The following is a 19,460-nucleotide window of genomic DNA, read 5'->3' as shown; positions in this document are numbered from 1 at the left end:
GGATAAATTTATATCTTCTATCAAACATAGTATAAAAATTAGTGTCGGAATATCTCAGCTTATGCCTTAAACCAAACGACCCCTAAATTAATAAACGTAGATAATTTAAGGGGGATTTTAGATACTAAATCTTTTATTTTATTTTTTTGATGTTGGCAGTTAGTACGGCCTACAATTTTCTTGGAACTATCATTTGTAAGTACTTATTTATTAGGACTTTGAAGTAGAATCTTTCATAACTCTATTTGACACAATTTTATAATAATGTATAAATGTAAACTACTACTCCCTTCCTCTAGTAATAAGTTTCACATTAATCGAAAAATTTTATTTCATAATAAGTGTTACTTTAGAAAATTAAGATATAAATTGATTAATTTTTTTCAATTCTATCTTTAGATAAAAATTGACAAGTTAAAGTAATATCTAAATGATGATTGGAAAAGCCACATAGTAACTTGATATTGTTGGATTTCCAATGTCAAAATGATTACTACTTGTGCATGCTCTAATCAAAAGGAAAAGTAATTTGTTTTTATTATATAAGATAATTTAGTAAACTTCACATTACATTATTAATTTTTTTAATATGCGTATTTTTTACTAAGATAACACTTATTATGGGACAGAGAGAGTATTTATATGAACGCAAGTACAGTGAAGGGTGGATTTGGAAAGGATGAAAAAGAAGTTTGCAAGTGGAAGTGAACCCCCAAAAAAGCAGCAGTGGTAAAGCTGCTGAGAACTCCCAAAAGAGCAACTCCAAAGGCTTAAAAAAAATACAGTTTTTCTTTTTTGGTTTTTCATCCGGTGTTCGATTTCAGCATTAGAGTCCAATTATATCCGGATTTGCGCCGTATCGGCTTATTTTAAAAAAGTGCTCGATCCCGAAACCTCTGATTAAGAAAGAAGCAGCCTCATCCACTGCAGTACATTCTTTACTGGTATTAATAATAATAATAATAAAACTCTTGTGTTTTCTCTGTGTTCTTTTCCTCCATTATTTGACGGTCTCTTTTAAGAGAGTTCAGAGTACTTCACAACCTCCCAAGCTGGCACCATGCCCCATTGTCAGCTGTCTCCTTTTCATTGTGTACAAACAATCTCCTTAACGGCAAAACAAAGAAAGAAAAAGACCATCGAAGCTGTGAATAGAATGTTTTTTACTATCAATATAATTTAACTATAAATCTTTACATTTCGTATATAAATTGTACACTTCATAGTAATATGATGGTCATAACAGATTATTAGTACAATTTTCAATTTATTAAACAATGTTTATATTATTCAAAGTCACCTACAATTTTCTTTGATAAGTAAATAACAAAAAAAACTTATTACATGATTTATGCAAATATTCATCAGTGAAAACTTACACTATTTAACTAATTCAAATAAGTCACTAACATTATTTTTTGGAATTTATCAACAGTGGGTTGTTACTTGTTAACATATGTAAAAATGTGTGCTTCATTTAAATAAAAACAATCTACATAATATAAATAGTTTTTATGGTAAGTAAATAGATTAACTCGATCTACTAGTATAAAAACTTTTTATATCAAGCTGATACGACTTCTAAAAGTTAAAGTGAGTGATTATACCCTAAAACAAATTAATTACATTTTTAGTATACAAAAATTTTACTTTCAATATATATAACAAACTTGTTTAGGACGCGAAATAAGATGAGATATCTAGAATTGAAATAAATTTATACCATCAATTAGATACAATATAAATTTAATCTCAAGCAACTTGAAATATCCCACCTTATTCGATCAGACTCGAGATTATTTTATTCCACCTCTCAAATAAAATAAATTAATCCAAAATTATAATACCAAATAATTTAATCCCTGAACCAAACCAACCCACTCTCACCCCAAGCCTCACTTTTTTCTTTTCTACTAGGTACCCCCGAGGCCCCAACTCACAAATATTCATATCAGAAAAGAAAAGGTTTTTAGTAAAGAAAAGGCAAAATAAAATAAAAAAGATTTACAAAGTGTGCTTCACCATAAATGTAAATGTTTTGTCAGAGTGTGTTGAAGTGAATGGACACCTTTTAATGATGATTTGACTCAAATAAGGTTGTAATGAATGGGCTGAGCAAGTTGGAAATGGAACTTGGTTCAGCTTCTTCTATTTCTACTTCTCCTGACTCTCCTAACAGTTTGAAGTTTGGTCAAAAAATCTATTTTGAGCATGTGGGTGTTGTTGCAGCTCAACCCAAATCAGCAACTGGTCAGCCCTCTCCAGCCAAGAAAGGAAAGGGTGGTTTGGTTCAAGGTAGGCAACCACCTAAGTGTCAAGTTGAAGGTTGTGAAGCAGATCTGAGTGATGTTAAGGCTTACTATTCTAGGCACAAAGTTTGTGCTACTCACTCTAAGTCTCCTACTGTCATTGTTGCTGGTCTTGAACAAAGATTTTGTCAACAGTGTAGCAGGTAACTTAATTAAATAAAGTTTTCATTTTTGTATGACTAATAAGTACTTTTATTAAGAATATTAGTGTCTATGCTCTAATTGGTATATAGCTAGCTGCATGCATATGATTGAAAAATATTAAACTATTGCTTGCTGTTTATTTTTTCTTTTTGCTTATGTAGTTGTGGTCCTGTGCCTCTGTGGGTTTTGCATATTGGACTGTTTAGAGAGTTGACTATGATGGATTTGTTAATTTGGTGCTACTAATTCGTTGCTGCAAGAGGAATTATATAATATTAATCTTTTTTTGTCTAGTTAACGTGTCTCTATCTCCCCCTCTACATAACATCCAAGAGCTGCTTGAAAGCTGTGAATTCAATTATGTCTTGGTTGAATGTGATATTGAGTTTGCAAATCCTGTAATATGATCTTTTTTGCTTATTAAATTATTTGATTTTGGTTTATAGATGTTCACTGCAATTTTCTGCTTCTTTCTGAGATGGATGGAGCATTTTTCTGCTTCTTGTGGATGACTCAACAGAAACTAGATGCTTGTTTCCATAAATGGCTTGAATAATTCTTGCTCCCTTAATCATTAACTCAGAGGCCTTTATTTTTGGTACTTCTTTACAATTTGAGTGTAAAATGGGACAATTAAATACTAGGATTACTACCTAATCAAGATTCAATCTTCTAAAACCACAATTCGCTTTTTGAAAAACAAACTTAACTATTCAGAAATCATGAAAATGCATGTTTGTAGAATGTTTTGAGTTTCAAAATTACCGTGTCTTGCATTCTTCATTGAAAGAAAAAACAGCTGTAAAATACTTTCGGGAAGCGACACTAGCTCTGGGAGAGAGGGTGCACTCCAATTATAGTTCATTAGTATGCCTACAACTGCAAGACTGATAAAGTTCGAAAGCTTTAGATGTGATCATGGCTGAACAGTGTGTTATAGTTTTCACGAATGTACCTTTGTTGGTTCGAAGTGGCTGTGGTAAGATGGTGTTTGGTTTTGTGATTCACTGAAAAACGTGCATTTTGTCGCTAAGTATGAAATGTGGAAGCTTAAAAGATTATGTAAATCAGTGTTTTGAAGCCAAGCTACTAGTAAATAAATGGTGTGCCTAAATTGCTGTGGTTAACACAATGGAGGATTTCCTCTATCTCTACTTTTGGACTACAAACAAATGCAGTTACAAGTTAACAAAAAAATATTGCATCGTTCCTAAAGAGAGGGGAAAAGGAGAGGAATAACTACAAATTTAGGTGAAGTTGAATTGTAACTTGAGGAGATATACTCATGTTGAAGTAATAAAAACTGTATAAAAAGGACGAATGATGGAGTAGGTGTAAATATGCGATTCTGAGCAGTTTTATCCAAAGAAATATCTCAGAAAATTAATGTTACTAAATATAATTATCAGAAAACATAATTAACAATGTCTCTCGCCAATTTTCCCCTGAGAAGTCCAAGTTATGTATTTTATGTGATGAATAAGTGTTCTTTCGTTTGGGACAGCATGATGCATGCTGAAGAATCTGGGAGACACTAAAAAGTAAAAGTATTAGACCAAGTATATTAAGTTGAGAGTATCTTGTGAAGAGATATTCTCGTCTAGTTTAGTTATTGTAGAAGAGATGTTGGTTAACAAAACTCAGCAATTTACCTATATATATTAGATCAGAGGACTTATTTGTTAGTAAGGACTGTGTTAGAGCTAGGAAAGAGGGTGGTCTATCCCTGGTTGTTTTCTATACTGGGAATTGTATTGTGACTGGAGGGTGTGGAGGTCGAGTATCAGGGTAGAGGGTTAGTAGGTTGCCGCACAGATCTCTTTTCCGTACCAGGAGTATTAGTAGTAGCTTTTTTGACGTCTGCTTATTCTTAAATCTCTAGTGCTAACTGCTTGTTTCTTTCACTTCGTTTATCTTATTATCTTGCTGCTGTTACTGCCTTTTATTACTGCTGCCTTTTCATCTTTCCTTGAGCCGAGGGTCTATCGGAAACAGCCTCTCTACCTTTCAAGGTAGGGGTAAGGTCTGTGTACACTCTAACCTTCCTAGACCCCACCTGGTGGGATTATATTGGGTTTGTTCTTGTTGTTGTTGCCTGTATGCTCTTTTCTTTTTTCCCCTTTGTGATTCTGAAAGGGAGTTGGGTTGAGGAAAGCTGTTCTTACGGCTAAAAGTTGCCACAGGTGGAAGCAAGAAGAACCTCGTCTTGTTTAAGTATTTTGTTTTCGATATCTGGAAGGCATGAGTCAGCTCAGTTGCTGATTAATGTAGGATCTTTTGCTATTCTTCTTGAATTTGGCTTTCATTATGCATGCAACGCCTCCTAAAAGAAGGAAAAATGTGATTCAATGATCACCAATGATAATGCACTTTAAAAAAAATGATTTCTTGAAACTACAGTTATGGACTAAAGGTGTTTCTTTATTGCAAATAACCTTTTTCTTCATCAACATATTTGTCTGTTCTGTGTTTCATGTGGTCTCAGCCAGCCAGGTCTGGACATGGTGAAGCCTTTGTAAACAATTTTAAAATTTGTGCTGTAAAAGATTAACTTCGACTTTATTTTGTGTTGTCTAAGTTCATTCTGCTAAGTTTTCATTTACTTTGAAACAACCAATCTCATGGATTTCTATGTCAAAAGCCTTTTTCAAAATTCACAGAATTGACATTTATGTGCACTGTAATTAACAAAGGAAATTAACAACTGCACTCAAACTTATAGCATGGCAAGTAGCATGAGTTGTTGCTCAAGGCTAATGCATATATAGCGGCAAGCACTTGATCAGTTTGTTTGATGCAATGAAGAGTACTCTGTCGTGTACCTTGATTGGCTTGGTTGTTCTCTCTCAGCATCAGATATAGTAATTGCAGTGCCTTTCCAAGCCGAAACAAGGTCGTAATAGTGCCAGTTTTAGCACTCTAATTGTCTGCAGAACAAAAATAAATCCTTTAGAATGCAAGAAGTACCCTTTCAAAGGGTCTTGCATGGATAAGTTGCTACATTACATTGTCTATGTTGGCTGAAATTATTTCGATAGGACACTCGATTTAGTGTTTTGATCTATGCAATGTGGTGTGTTCTTGATGAAAATGTTATTGCCCTGCACGGATCTACTTTTCTACCATAGAGATGGTGTTGATAATAATTCTCCCTAGTGAGTTTATTTTTTCTATAAAAAGAGAACCGCAGACATTTTTTGGCTCGATGTTAGTTGATATGTGATTAGCTCTTCTGACAAGTAAAAGGTTTTTCATGTTTGTTTCTATTTCAAAGACATTTTAGCTGCTAAATCTTAATGCACTTAAATTATGCCCTTTTGTTTTGGCTCTAATCACCTTGGACGACTCACTTGGTAATAGGAAGTGAACCCCAGTTTTAGGGCCTCCTACCAGCCCAAAGACACTCGACATGGTAGGATACTGTCGTCTTTGGGTCAAGCTCAGTGGCTTTTTTTCCCAAAGGCCTACTCTAATTGAGAGTATGGCTACACCTATATGTAAGCTTCTTTCCCTTCAACTATCAATTTTACACCCTTACAAATCTTCTCCTAGAACTAAGCCTAGTATGGTCCATTATGGAACGTGATGGGCCCCTAAATCCTAGCAGTGCATGACCTACCACCATGACTGACGGGTCAGCTCATCACCAAGATTGAGAGGCTTATTGGAGATTTGTTATATGCTAGTTACCTTGTTCTAGTATTTTCTACACACAACCACCAGACTTTTGTGCGTCTCCAACAGGCCCAAGTGGTCATACCAACCAACCGACTCCGAGCTATCACCTATCTCCATATTCATTTCCTCGAACTGTCAACTTCGATACTATGTAAAGAAAGGAGGAAGAAGAAATTCGAGAATGAATTGCTTGATTATTCCCTAAAGCATGTTAGGAATCAGATCACAAGTAATAAAAAATGAAAAGAAAGAAATTCCAACTCCTAATTACCCAATTGTAGGATTCTAAACCTTCCCATATTTACAAGGAATAGATTCTTGCCATATTTACAATTTTTCACACATTAAATTAAAATATTCTTCATAGTATAAATTTCCAAAATGCTCCATTTGTTTGGTAGAAAAAGTTAGGGCACTTAAAGTTCAATAATGGTTTCCTTTTTCTTTGTTTCCAAGTTCTTTTTTTTCGGGGGTTGGGGGGATTAAGAATCCACTCTTGATTCTAAGCCTCTAGGTGGTTGATGTGATGATATCAGTAAGGTGCTCCGTATTGGTGATCTATTTCTCCTCTCTTGTGATCTTGCTTTTGTTAGATTCTTTAGCATTATTGCTATTTGTGATTTTTAAGTTCATTATCATTAATAGATCTCCGAGCATGCCAATGCTTGTTCAACTTTTGGTTAAATCCTTTTATGTGATCAAAAGTGCTTGAATTGTTGATCTAACTAAAGAATCAAGAGGTTTGAAGAACAAGAGGGAGCACAAACCTCAGCCTGATGTTTGACATGTCTATCCATAGAATGTAATTACTTTTACGTAATACAAACACAAAAGTGCTTTTGAGGTCGCCGCAGTTAATTACATTTGGCTCTTTATACTGACTGCTACGATTGAACCTTACTTTATTTTGTCAAACGGGTTAAGGGATTGTCGTAGCTAAACTTAGTTTCCCATAATTTAAATGGTTCAGCTGAATGATTTATTTCCATTATGTTTAATAATAATGGAAAACGCTAGTCTGCAATTGGCAATGGGAGCTAACAATATCTTTGATCTGTTGCTTCTCTTTGCATGGGATTAATTGTTGGTACCTTTGCCTCCAGGTTCCATCGGTTGCCAGAATTTGACCAAGGGAAACGCAGTTGCCGCAGGCGCCTTGCTGGCCATAATGAGCGTCGCAGAAAGCCTCCACCTGGATCTCTCTTGTCTACTCGTTATGGAAGTCTCTCTTCATCAATCTTTGGTAAAAAGTCCTTCCATTTCCCATTCCGACTTAATAAAGCTAAAACAATTCTTTTGCTTTGTTACTTTATGCTGACCGGGATTATGTTAATATTTGCACTGATAGAAAACAGTAGCAGATCTGGAAGCTTTCTGGTAGACTTCACTGCGTACCCGAATCTCACTGAAGGTGCATGGCCAAATGCTAGAACATCTGAGCGAGGATGGGATAATCAAACCACTGCGTCAGGGAAGTTTCTACAATCTCCTTGGCTGAACAGTTCTGAAAATCCTACATCCGACCTTGTTCTGCAAGGTTCAGCTGCTGGTAGGACCAGTTATTCTGGTCCCGGTATTCCTTCAGGAAACTGCTATTCCAGTGGTGCTCTCTCTCTTCTGTCAAATGAGTCCTGGGGCTCAAGGAACCAACCCTCCAGCCTTGGGGTTCACACTGATGGCGGTGGACATAACGTTCAACCATCAGGCCCCCATGCTGTTCCTATCAATCACTACTCAGGCCCTCAATGGGGATTCAAAGGAAATGAAGGTAGTAGCAGTTCACATAACATGCCTCCTAATCTGGGTTTGGGTCAAATATCTCACCATGCTCTCAATCAATACTCTGCTGAGACTGGAATGGCTCAGCACAGTGGAAGACAATTCATGGAACTGGAGCACTCCAAGGGTTATGATTCTTCTGTTCAGAATGTGCACTGGACGCTTTGAGAGTCATCTCCATCATATCTAGTATCATGGTTGTAGCAAGACTTTGCTCAATAAAATGGTATCATTTGTATGGCTGTCTGTAGACTAATGTCACTTTTTGATGCTACTTTTGTGCGACTCTCCTAAGCTTGCTAGAAAACGACTTCCTATGTGTTTCCTTATGAATTGTGTGTACAGTTAACGTCGTGTTGCTGCCGTTTATTTAGCATTTCCTTTTAATGCAGTGTCGTGTTCCATTTCTCACACATTGACGACAGTATCCATCCTGCTAAGAGCAGATATACTCCCATTGAATGGAGTCCTAGTTGAGCTCTCTACTTTGCATTATGTAAATTGGGCTGCTTCAGTTGGATTGCATTAGAAATTGCTTTTGTTGTGCGTGGGATTGCCGGGGAAACCCTTGACTTGATTCATTCTATAGTGCCAGACAAACCCCAAGATGACAAAGACTCCCTCAAGGCAATATCAAGCACTAGTAGATGGAATACGAACTAGAATTGATTAAGATGCTTAGGTGCTAGTAGGTGGACTTAATAAGGTGGTTTGTCATGTGTTCTCAAGGCTCCTCCACCGTGCTTTTCACCTACTAGACGGTCTTTACCAGCAGTGCCATCTTCCCCGCTGGTTGTGTGGGTCTACTGTTGCTTGCTGCTGCATTCTTTTTATCTATGGATTAAAGGAAACTAGAGATCCATATAGTATGTTTTCATTCCTCATGAGTCCATTATTTCTCCAAAGAGAGAGGTTAAGAGTTAATCTTCTTATTTACCGTAGGAAGGTGTTAAACATTTGGGATACTTCAAATTATGCGGGATATTCTTATTCAACAACTTGTCGGCACCTCAAGAGGGTCGATTTTATTACTTACAAATCGGCTATGAGAGCTCTTTGCTTGGTGTAGCATTAGTGAACCTTGACTAATCTTTATACTGTCTATATTATAAGGAGTCACTTTCCATCGAGCAGGGCTAAATCAAGGGGCATAGCTATACAATCTTCATATTCGAGTTGCTCAAATTTAGAAAGAATAACAGGAAAAGCACTCTCTTCATTTTTATTTCATATATCACTGTTTAATATTTTTAATAGCCCCACTCCTGGCATGAGTCCAGGACCAGCCCAGCTGCCGAGGTGTTAGAACCATGCCAACCAGAATGTCCTTCTGAGCGGAACAGACAAGATAGTGTCATGGTGTGTACCTTTTTGGGCAATCGAATATGACAATGCTGACATTACAGACGCTATAAATATATATTTAGAATCGCTACAACTTCAATCTACAGCTATGCAGTACAGGAATCACTAATCTTGATATCCAGCCACCATCCATTGTGCACTATAAAGGCTCCTGGGTCAAGAAATGCAATTCGAAGCTATTGGAGATGCACCAATATAATCTTATCAATGGATTCTACTGTCGATAATCTACTGAGGACTGAGCCTCATTCACCTGAACAGAATTGTCATTCTGAGCTCTTGTTTTACTGCCTAGAAGCATGATTTAGAAGGACAATGAATCTTCTTCATATCATCCTAGGAAATTATCCATCTGTTGTGGAGGATTCTAAATCCTTTTCAAGGTGTTGATGCTGAGGCCTACTGGGAGATGGCATCTAGTGGTCGTCCTCGGTTATCCCAGGGCAGTTAGACAGCAGTGCCTCGGTGGACTCGTACTGTAAAAAGAAAAAGAAAATTAGCAATAAGATGCAGATGTAAATTGACGAGAGCTTTTCTATTCAAGGGAAGTGAGTGCTATCCTTTCCACTCCCCTTACATGATACCGCCAACTAGAAGCTGGAAATTCGAGTCTCTCCAACGCATGCTCTCTCTAATCTCTAACAGATAGACAAACATTTATCCACGAGAAAATTAGTAACTTTAGTAGCTAAAGTAAGTTTTGAATGTTGATTAAAACTTTTCTCTTCAAGGAAAAATAAAATTCAGTTGATTAGAGCCTTCCTCTTCAAGGAAAAATAATGATATGTCTAAGTAGAAACTGGAAATCGTAGAGTCTCCAACACACTCTCTTTAATCTCTAACAGATAGACAAAGCTTTATCAATTAGATTGAGAATTAGTAATTATAGTAGGCAAGCATTTCTTCTTTACCTCTCCTTTGATTTATTCTACGAAACTCGTCAATTTCATTTATTTTTTTAACTCATCATTTTCATTTTTCACCACCTAATAATGTTCTCAACAAATACCGAACCGTTTCCCCAAAGTCAAGGGGGTGTTAATTTTGGGTTGCACTATCCCGCATATCTGAAGGTCCAGATATAAAGGTCTAAGTTGTTGGTAACAACACAATTCATATCTTCAATATCAAGCTTACCACACCAGTTCAAGACTAAATTTGGGTTTTGAACCATAATTAGTTACAGGAAAATAAAGTGAATTATTCACTTTGTTTCGATTTGTGTCCTACTTTCCTTTTTAGCATGTTCCAAAGAGAATGTCTTTTTGTATATTTAGTAAGTTTTTCCTTCTAACATTCTCATTTTACCCTTAGTGACACTCCCTTACAGCAATAACATGCATGTTTAAGCCCAAAAGATGCAAGGGTACTTTTTATATAATTATACACACCTTTAATTTAAGACAATAGCACATAAATGAAACAAACGGAGTACTATTTATCTAAGATATTCCTCTACTTACCTGACATCCACAGAAGAGACAGTAATGATACTCATCTCTCAGTTTCATCAATGTATTGAGCAAATCCTGCAATGAAAGATGTGAAGCAGTACCCAAAATCAGTAGCAGGTTCAACCAGAGAAGAAAAGCATTTCAAGCAGCAAGCTAAATAAAAAGGTCATCATCAACAATAGCATTGAAAACAAGGCACATAATCAAAGAAGGCTAAGAAAAAGCACCATTTGAAAGATTCATATGCACTTATTGGGAAGTCAAAAAATAGAAAACACAAAATAAGAAAAATCAAGGGTCAGTTTTACATTTGCTTCCAGAAAGGAGCATCCACACGCAAGACAAATTTGGGTCATAAGTACAAAATAAAAATCAAAAACATGATTTACAAGAGAGATTTGTCATTTATAGGCCATACATATAAATTTTAAATAAAAATATACGTAATCTAAAAGCAATCTAGCAAGAAACTAGGCATTGTTAATCACTAACCGTCCTAGAATCAGTTTGTAAAGCAAACCTAAGCCAACTAAGTTTTTGCACAAAATGGGTTAAAAGGAAAAGGGAACCAAATGTTATTTTCCAACTTAGTATTTTGCTTATTTAAGAAAAACATAAAAAGATGGTAAAGAATACCTCTTCTGTGATCGGTTCCTCCTCTTCCTCATCCTTTTCTCCATCCTCTTCTTCCTTTTTCTCCTCTACAACCTCCCTATTCTCTAACTGAGCCAGTACTGCCTCAGCCTTGTGAAAATTCCTGACAATCCTCTTTTCCTTCCAGCGCTCCTTCAGGTGAGATCCAAAAGTTTCCATGAGCTCTTCTTGTGTGCTTCTATCCCTGTCAGCCTTCTCCATTTCCCACCTCATCTTCTCTACCTTATCATCTTCTTTCCCAATCCCAGCACGGCCCCTTCTGATTTCCAGCCCCACTGGTTCAGACCTACCAGAGCCTTCCTTCCCTAATGCTGATCCTGGAGTATAACCCATTTGTTTCAGCATTTTGAATCCAATGTTGCTCTCAGGAATTGCTGACTCTAAGTTCACTAGAGTTTTTTGGTCCTCTTCTATTTGCTTCTGCTCTCTCTTGAGCTTTTTCCGTTCTTGCCAGTTTAACATCTTACGTTTCTTGTTCGAAACTACAGGCTTATTCGATACCTGGCAACTAAAGAAAACAGATTAGGGCATGAAGCAACTCACATCATATGATCTATTTGACACGATTGTCTTATTTTTATAATTTATCCACTGAATCTAGGCTCAATTTCGCAATGAAAAGCTCTAAGCAAATAAAAGAAAATCCAAATAAAGAATTTGACAGTCAGTCCAAAAATTTTGTAACCTATGGAAACAAAGATTCTGCTTGTTAATATTGTATATGGTGACGTATTTTCATCGTAGCAGCACTTGTGCAGGTAAACATTTCTAAACAAATGAATACCGAGAAGTGATAATAATTAGTGTGTGAATGTTGAAAATACAAGCCTAGATGACAGTCGACAGAAGCAATGGAAAAGAAAAAAGAAGGTAGCTAACACTGCCTGTTCTCCCGATCTTTTTTTTTTTTCGTCTTTGACAACCTAGAGCTTGGATTGCCGAATATTTAGACGTATAAAATAAATGCACAAAATTTTGAGTATTCAACAATAACTATAGTTGAGATTTGGGGAAACTATGTCAGTACACAAAATAAATAAATTAGAAACTAGGGTTTGTATGGGAACTGACCGTTTTAGCGGAGGGTTTAGGGGGAAGAGAAGAAGCTTCTGGGGGAAGAAAGTGAGAAAGGTCTGCCATGTAATCCTCCTCTTCTTCTTCTTCTTCTTTTTCCGCCATTGCTGCTACCTCCAAGCTAAGGAATGATTCGACTAATTGGCTACTATGGTGATATTCATCCGCACAGGATCAGACCCTCTTAAATTCAAAATTGTTGAAATCTCCTTCCCCTATTTAAGATTTTTTATACAGAGCGACTTATAAGTTGCTTATAAGCTATTTTTAGTTTTTTTTTGAGTATTTGACTTGTCAGCTTAAAGTTATTTTATGTTTAAAATAAGCTCAAAAAAATAATTGGGTTCAGTTGACCTAGCTTATAAGTCAACTTATTTTTTTTTAGCTTATTATAGGGCATAAGCCCATTCAAACAGGCTCATATCCCTCGGTCAGACTCAAACACTTTTTTTCTTGTTAGCCGATTCCTTTCTATATTTAGGGCCTGCTTGTCCATGGATATAAAAAAAAAAAAAACTTTTTTTGAAATTTTGGAGTTGGAGTTGTGTTTAGCCATAATTTTTGAAATTATAATTTTTGTTGAAATGTAGTTGTAAAAAAGTGAAAAAAGTGAATTTTTTTAAAAAAAATTTATTTTTTGTTTTTGGAATTCGGAATTCTTATGGCCAAACGCTAAAAAGTGAAAAAAAAAAAGACAGAATAAAGTGAATAATTCTTATGGCCAAAGGCCCACTTAGTTTTCAATATTTTAAATTTCTCATTTAATTAAATGATTTATAACTCATTTTAAATCACAAGTTGCGAAAGCTCTTTTTTAAATTTTGTATAGTAAAACACATTCACATAAATTAATAGAGCGAGTAAAATGAAATTTTGTGATCCAATTTAATCTTTTGACAATCATACTTTATTTCTCTTCACTAATTTATCTCAAATTTATTTTTATCATATTTTAATGATTTCAACACCACAAAAAGAGTAAAATTAAGGATTCAATAAGAAAGAAAACTCAGCGCAATTTAATATTGGAGGAAGAACTTTTCTTGTTATATTTTTCTAAAATAGAACAAGAGTATATATATAAGTGAAGATACATCCAACTAATTGCTGGCTAATTTAATAGCCAAGTAAAGTATGCATTTTTATAGTTATGGGTGGTAAAATCAGCCCATAAAAACATGACCGCCCTAAATTTAGGCTGATCATCAAGGCACCCAATCATGGGTCATTCACGCAAATGCCCTATTTCAGGGGTGGTCTTTAATTTTTGCTCCTTAAATTATTGGTCTTTAATATTTTTCCCTTCGGCACATTAAGTGGCCGAAAATACCCCTGAGATTTTGGGTTCGAACCCCAGCAGAGTATAAAAAAAAGATTTTGCAACACAGAATTTCGTAGCAAATTATGCCTATTTGGGCAGAAGTTATACCTTAAGGCTTAACTTCTGTAGAAGCCCAGCAGAGTAAAAAAAAGGGAAAATTTCACAAATGACTAACATTTGGGGGTTAAAGATTCACTGTAGCAACACTTTCATTATTTACGTATCGTAGCAAATCCAACCCATTTATCTGTGTGTATCCAAAATTGGTTTCACGCTGTATTCCGGATACAGTAAGTTGAAAGTTGCTGAAATCTTGGAATCAAATCTTTTTAAACATGACAAACAAAAAATATAATCTTCCTAAAATCATGCTTAACAGATAGCTTCCAAAAATTAACACGACTCTTTATTCCTCCATACATTCAAATTTGAATTCAAATTTGCATCATCAATAGCTGAAAACAGAGCAATTTCAGTCAAAATTTAGAATTCAATTATACCAATTCCATGCATAAAACTATCTCAGAATTAAATTACGAATCTCTTGCGTTTGTGTATGTCAAATTCGGTGTTGTATGTATCAGTTTCTACGTAAATCCTTTTTGTTGACGTATACAGACATTGTTGGATTCATCTCGTCGCCATTATATACAACAAAAGGTAATTAATAGTTCAATTTATGTTCATGACCAATTTATACAGATATAGATGATACAACAGTCTTACGGATGATTTTGTTGCTAATTTTTTGCAGTCCTGAATTTTCCGTTCTAAATTCAAGTAATGTCTAATATAACAGCGGTAATTCGACATTTTGGTTTTTGGAACGATGACAATTGTTTCGTTAATTACTCTATAGATGCAGTAGTTTTCAAAGAGTATGCCTCATATGATGAGTTAGCTGATGCAATAGCGAAGCAGGTGCGAATAGATACAAGTATCAAAAAAATCACTATCAAATATATGATCGACGATAATTCCATGCCTATGGAAATACACAATGACATGAGTGTCCGGGTGTATGTTGAACTGAAGAAAAAGAATAGGCAGTTCGGGATGTATCCGTTGTGTATCACAACAATTGATAGGACGAGTGAATACAGTCTATCGGGCGAAATTGTTATTCAAGGTAGCCTAGCAATAGCGGATACAAATGGTATACACGAAATGGATGCTAATGATTCGATAGCACTGGCGGCATCAGCTTCTAGTAAGGAAATAGTTATATTCGCAGGAGAGAACGATTTCATAAGTTCAAATCGTAATAAAAAAGAAGTCATGGTAAATCAGGTATACAATGATAAGGAAACTTTGAAAGCTGTGATGACGAAGTATGCTATTGACAATAGATTTCAATTCCGAACAGAGAGGTCAAATTCTGTAAGGTTAGTTAGTTAGTTACTGATTTTTTTGATGTATTTGTATACCTCTATAAATTCAATACAAATATGCTAGGGTAGTGTATTAAACTGCTTACATGTATGTCTACTAAATTTGAATACATGATTATATGTGTGTTTTTATTATTATATATTTTCTAAATTCACTGTTTTGAATAATCATATGATGTGTATTTTCGACTGTATATGTATATATACATATCCGGTATTGCAGCTACACCCTTGCATGTCTTTCTAGACAATGTGAGTGGAAATTGAAAGCTTCAAGTATCAACAGATCAGCTATGTTCAAAATCAGAGAGTTCGTAGAGAAACATACATGTCCATTGAAGGATAAGGTGTATACGCAACATCAAGCTACCAATGGTTTTATAGCTGGCATTATTAAGCCAAAATTTAGAAATTATAAGAGGAAGTATGTGCCTAGTGATATAGTAGATGATGTTAAAAATGATTTTGGGGTGGATGTGCCATACATAAAAGTGTGGCGTGCTAAAGAAAAGGCTATGACGGAGTTAAGGGGTGAGCCAGCCGAGTCATACAAGAAATTGCCGGGATACGTATACATTTTGGATAAAACATACCCAGGTTCTCATATAAGAATGAAGAAAACATCTGAAAATGAGTTCCTGTATCTTTTTGTAGCATTGTATGCCTTTATAAAGGGGTTTGAATGTTGTCGACCCATCGTGGTTGTAGATGGAAGCCACATCAAAACAGCATACAATGGGACATTTGTTTCAGCGAGCACGATGGATGGTGCAGGTATTTCAAAATCGATCATTTTAGTTATATAAAAAGCTTATAGAACTTAAAAAAAAAATTATGTATTCAACTGATTTTGCCGGGAACATACTACCTTTGGCGTATGACGTGATTGATTCAGAAAATGATAAGTCTTGGACATGGTTCTTCGAACAGTTCAAGGAAGTTTATGGGCTACGGGAGAGCATGTGTGTTGTATCTGATAGGCATGAAAGCATCATCAAGGCTGTATCCAAAGTATATCCTAATGTTCCCCATTTTGCATGTATATGGCATCTTTGGAAGAATGTATACAATAAATATAGAAAGAGTCACAAGGTTCTTAGTGGGGTGTACTATGCAATGGCAAAAGTGTATACACAGGAAGAGTTTGACATGCTAATGGAAAAGGTTGAGACGGTGGATATTCATGTAAAGGATTACTTGGAGTTAGCCGGAAGGGAAAAGTGGTCTAGGCTTTATGCTCCAGTCAACCGAGCATGGACAATGACGTCTAATATTGCCGAGTCTATCAATTCAGCTCTCGTACAAGCAAGAGAATTGCCAATATTTGATTTTCTGGAAGAAGTTAGGATTATGTTTGGGCGCTGGAATTTCACTAACCGACAAAATGGTTCATATACATTCACAACACTTGGGAAGAAATTCAATGAAATGCTTACCATTAATGAGCGTAAATTTGCACGCATGACAATTAGTTTCTGTGTATATGTTTGTGTATTTAATTTCTTCGGTATATTTCATGGTCTGTATGATTCTTAAATTTATATATTAGTTGAAATACGCCTATAACATGCTAATATATTTTTGTATGGTTTCTTAGGTTATACCATCAACCGAATACGTGCACACGGTAATTGATGAGGGGCGGCGTTTCATAGTTTGTATTGAAAAGAAGACATGCAGTTGCAAAGAGTTTCAGATGGAGGAGATTCCCTGCCCACATGCCTGGGCTGTTCTTAAGAAGAAAAATCTCACAGTCGACAACTATTGCTCAAAAATATACAAACCTGAAACTGTGATGAAGACTTATGATATCCCAGTTTATCCTCTACCCGATGAGAGTGAATGGAAAATACCTGGCTACATTTTCGAAGAGGTAGTTTTTCCACCGAGATACAAGAGACCGCCTGGAAGGCCAAAGAAGAAGCGCGATAATTCTTTATCTGAATGGTTTTCAACTAAACGTACAAATTCGTGTAGTAGGTGTGGACATGTTGGACACAATAGGCGTTCTTGTACAAATGAGCCTAGAAGAAAGTAGTTGGTGGTTTCTTTCTAAATCTTGTTGTCTAATGTTTTTCAATATTGGACCAAATCAACTGCAAAGAATGATTGTCGTTTATGTTCCCTGATTTTTGGTCGTGTATGTTTGTTTGGAACATTGAATAAATGAAACGATTTTATATGAAAGCATTGAAGTGTATGTGGTGTATTTTGTTCATGATTTAAAACTGTACCAATACTAAAGTTTAGCAATTAAACTATACTAAAGATTTGAAAGCAGAAACATATTCTTTGAAGGAACAATGTCTATCAACTATGTTCTACAGCTATTTGAATGATTTGTATCCAAGATATCCCGGAACCAAAATACAATTTTCTGTGAATACAGTTTTGTGTGGATACATTACTGATTGCAGATATACAAAATCTTGTTTCACTGTTTTCTGTATATGCTGATTGCATATACAGCTATGTGTGAATACAATTCTGCATACAAAAATAGCTAGTTGTACTAACTTGTATCCACTATATTCTGAATCCAAAATACAACTTTCGTGTGAATACAGCTTTGTGTGGATACATTACTAAGTGCAGATGGAAATTCTGTCTGTGGGTGTATTCAACATCTGTTGATACTAGATACAGCAATGTGTGAATACAACCGAGGATGCGTATTCAACATCTGCTGATACTAGATACAGCAACTTGTGGATACAACTCATCGTTATAGTAAACGTTAACACAAAAGAAATTTAGAATTGACAAGAAAAACACGCTTGCTACAATAAAGATATATTGTTGTGCAGGTATGAAATGACAGGACAGATAACACAAAAAAGCGATGTCTATAGTTTTGGCGTTGTTCTTCTAGAACTCCTGAATGGAAGAAAGCCAGTGGATCATACAATGCCCAAAGGGCAACAAAGTCTTGTCACTTGGGTAAGTTCTTATCTTTACCTCTTTGTTATTGGACCTATTTATACGAACAGTCTATTAATTCATGCTCGAACTTTTTGCAGGCAACTCCAAGATTGAGTGAAGACAAAGTGAAACAGTGTGTTGATCCTAAGCTAAATAATGACTGTCCTGCAAAAGCAATTGCCAAGGTTTTCTCACTGATCTTTGCTAGTATTTTTTTGTAGAAAAACCAGTCTAAGAAATCTTGGATTACTTCATGTTATAATTTTCTAACTGTATTCCATTTCTAGATTTTATGTATACTTTCCTCTTAGATGGCAGCAGTTGCAGCACTTTGTGTTCAATATGAGGCAGATTTCCGGCCAAATATCACTACAACCACTTCTCAATGCAAAACCTGCAGCACCTGAGTCTAATACATAGGCACTGTCTGCTTTTGAAACCAGCAGAACAAATCTATGATCCATATTTTTGGTTGGTGTTCTCCAATCCTCAAACAAGGGTATTCTTGTATTGTCCAACTAGCAGCAGAAGCAATAAGGTTGTGCGCTCTGAATCCAATCTGCTTCTACAGAATAGAAGACTTGAAAAAAAGTTTTGTGATTTTGTGACAAGGCTATGAATACCAGTAATTTTACCTTTTGGGAGTTCGAACATTTGGAGCCCCATGTCTATTATTCAAATGTATCATTTCTTAATTTTACAAGAGATCTTCAAGCCATTATCAACATCTGCTGATACTAGATACAACAATGTGTGAATACAATAGAGAATGTGTATACAACATCTGCTGATACTAGATACAACAAGGAATATAGCGCTGAATGCGTATACAATTTTTGTGTGAATACAACTTTGAGTGGATACATTACTGACTGCAGATGGAAATGCTGTCTGTGGATGTATTCAACATCTGCTGATACTAGATACAGCGACTTGTGGATACAACTCTGAATGCGTATACAACTATTTGCACTAGCTTGTATCCAAGATATTACGAATCCCAAATATAATTTTGTGTGAATACAGCCTTTAAGTGAATACATTACTGGGTGCAGATACAATTTTGTGTGGGTGTATTTAACACATGCTGATTACGGATACAACTATGTGTGAATATTACTATGAATGCAAAATAATTGCTGCTTCATTCGATGAAATGCACGTCCAATAGTTTCTTAACTACAAGGTCCGTGTCCTCATTTTATTCAAATAACCATCAAAAATTGTGTATTGTGTATTCATACTATAAGATACAACACTTTATCCAACATATGTTGTATCACACGCAAATGATTCAACTCTGAATACAACTATGAGATATAACAAAACATGAATACATAGAAAAAAATCAGAATGCATTCATTAAAAG

The 19,460-nt window shown here is 35.5% G+C and overlaps 3 protein-coding genes and 1 long non-coding RNA gene across 5 annotated transcripts; 2 read left to right on the top strand and 2 right to left on the bottom strand.

Moving 5' to 3' along the window:
- Positions 1–615: 615 nt before the first annotated feature.
- LOC132635521 (uncharacterized) lies at positions 616–6,144 on the bottom strand. Its single transcript, XR_009580591.1, has 2 exons — positions 5,276–6,144; positions 616–1,107 (listed from the first exon to the last, which is right to left on the bottom strand). It is a non-coding gene; the product is annotated as an uncharacterized LOC132635521 (long non-coding RNA).
- On the top strand, positions 1,952–8,259 carry LOC132635504 (squamosa promoter-binding-like protein 9). Its single transcript, XM_060351935.1, has 3 exons — positions 1,952–2,452; positions 7,235–7,374; positions 7,480–8,259. The coding sequence occupies exons 1-3, from the start codon at positions 2,103–2,105 to the stop codon at positions 8,076–8,078; spliced, it is 1,089 nt and encodes a 362-aa protein (XP_060207918.1). The 5' UTR covers positions 1,952–2,102; the 3' UTR covers positions 8,079–8,259.
- Positions 8,260–9,106: 847 nt separating this feature from the next.
- Positions 9,107–12,682, bottom strand: LOC132635509 (uncharacterized). 2 transcript variants are annotated; one of them, XM_060351942.1, is made up of 4 exons: positions 12,455–12,679; positions 11,366–11,884; positions 10,739–10,804; positions 9,107–9,751 (listed from the first exon to the last, which is right to left on the bottom strand). In XM_060351942.1, the coding sequence occupies exons 1-4, from the start codon at positions 12,560–12,562 to the stop codon at positions 9,692–9,694; spliced, it is 753 nt and encodes a 250-aa protein (XP_060207925.1). In that variant the 5' UTR covers positions 12,563–12,679; the 3' UTR covers positions 9,107–9,691. The 2 variants fall into 2 exon arrangements, with proteins under 2 accessions (XP_060207925.1, XP_060207933.1); XM_060351950.1 differs by lacking the exon at positions 9,107–9,751 and adding an exon at positions 9,851–9,913 and having other exon boundaries at positions 12,455–12,682.
- A 1,879-nt stretch (positions 12,683–14,561) lies between these two features.
- On the top strand, positions 14,562–18,498 carry LOC132611800 (uncharacterized). Its single transcript, XM_060326171.1, has 9 exons — positions 14,562–15,163; positions 15,393–15,943; positions 16,065–16,654; positions 16,767–17,181; positions 17,587–17,642; positions 17,737–17,819; positions 17,977–18,109; positions 18,190–18,276; positions 18,403–18,498. The coding sequence occupies exons 1-9, from the start codon at positions 14,562–14,564 to the stop codon at positions 18,496–18,498; spliced, it is 2,613 nt and encodes an 870-aa protein (XP_060182154.1).
- Positions 18,499–19,460: the final 962 nt, after the last annotated feature.

The sequence above is a fragment of the Lycium barbarum genome, chromosome 1, assembly GCF_019175385.1.
Source record: "Lycium barbarum isolate Lr01 chromosome 1, ASM1917538v2, whole genome shotgun sequence".
In the NCBI taxonomy this organism is placed as follows: Eukaryota; Viridiplantae; Streptophyta; class Magnoliopsida; order Solanales; family Solanaceae; genus Lycium; species Lycium barbarum.
The sequence above is the reverse complement of the archived record's forward strand: the minus strand, read 5'-3'. Positions and strand labels throughout refer to the sequence as shown.

Coding starts and splice junctions, on each gene's coding strand:
- LOC132611800 (XM_060326171.1), top strand. CDS start 14,562: ATGTCTAATATAACAGCGGTAATTCGACATTTTGGTTTTTGGAACGAT. Junction 17,182..17,586: donor TGGACACAATAGGCGTTCTT/GTACAAATGAGC, acceptor TACTGATTGCAG/ATATACAAAATCTTGTTTCA. Junction 17,643..17,736: donor CTGATTGCATATACAGCTAT/GTGTGAATACAA, acceptor GTGTGAATACAG/CTTTGTGTGGATACATTACT.
- LOC132635504 (XM_060351935.1), top strand. CDS start 2,103: ATGAATGGGCTGAGCAAGTTGGAAATGGAACTTGGTTCAGCTTCTTCT. Junction 2,453..7,234: donor TTTTGTCAACAGTGTAGCAG/GTAACTTAATTA, acceptor CTTTGCCTCCAG/GTTCCATCGGTTGCCAGAAT. Junction 7,375..7,479: donor TCTCTCTTCATCAATCTTTG/GTAAAAAGTCCT, acceptor TTGCACTGATAG/AAAACAGTAGCAGATCTGGA.
- LOC132635509 (XM_060351942.1), bottom strand. CDS start 12,562: ATGGCGGAAAAAGAAGAAGAAGAAGAAGAGGAGGATTACATGGCAGAC. Junction 11,885..12,454: donor CTAAACCCTCCGCTAAAACG/GTCAGTTCCCAT, acceptor TTTAGTTGCCAG/GTATCGAATAAGCCTGTAGT. Junction 10,805..11,365: donor AGGAACCGATCACAGAAGAG/GTATTCTTTACC, acceptor CTTTCATTGCAG/GATTTGCTCAATACATTGAT.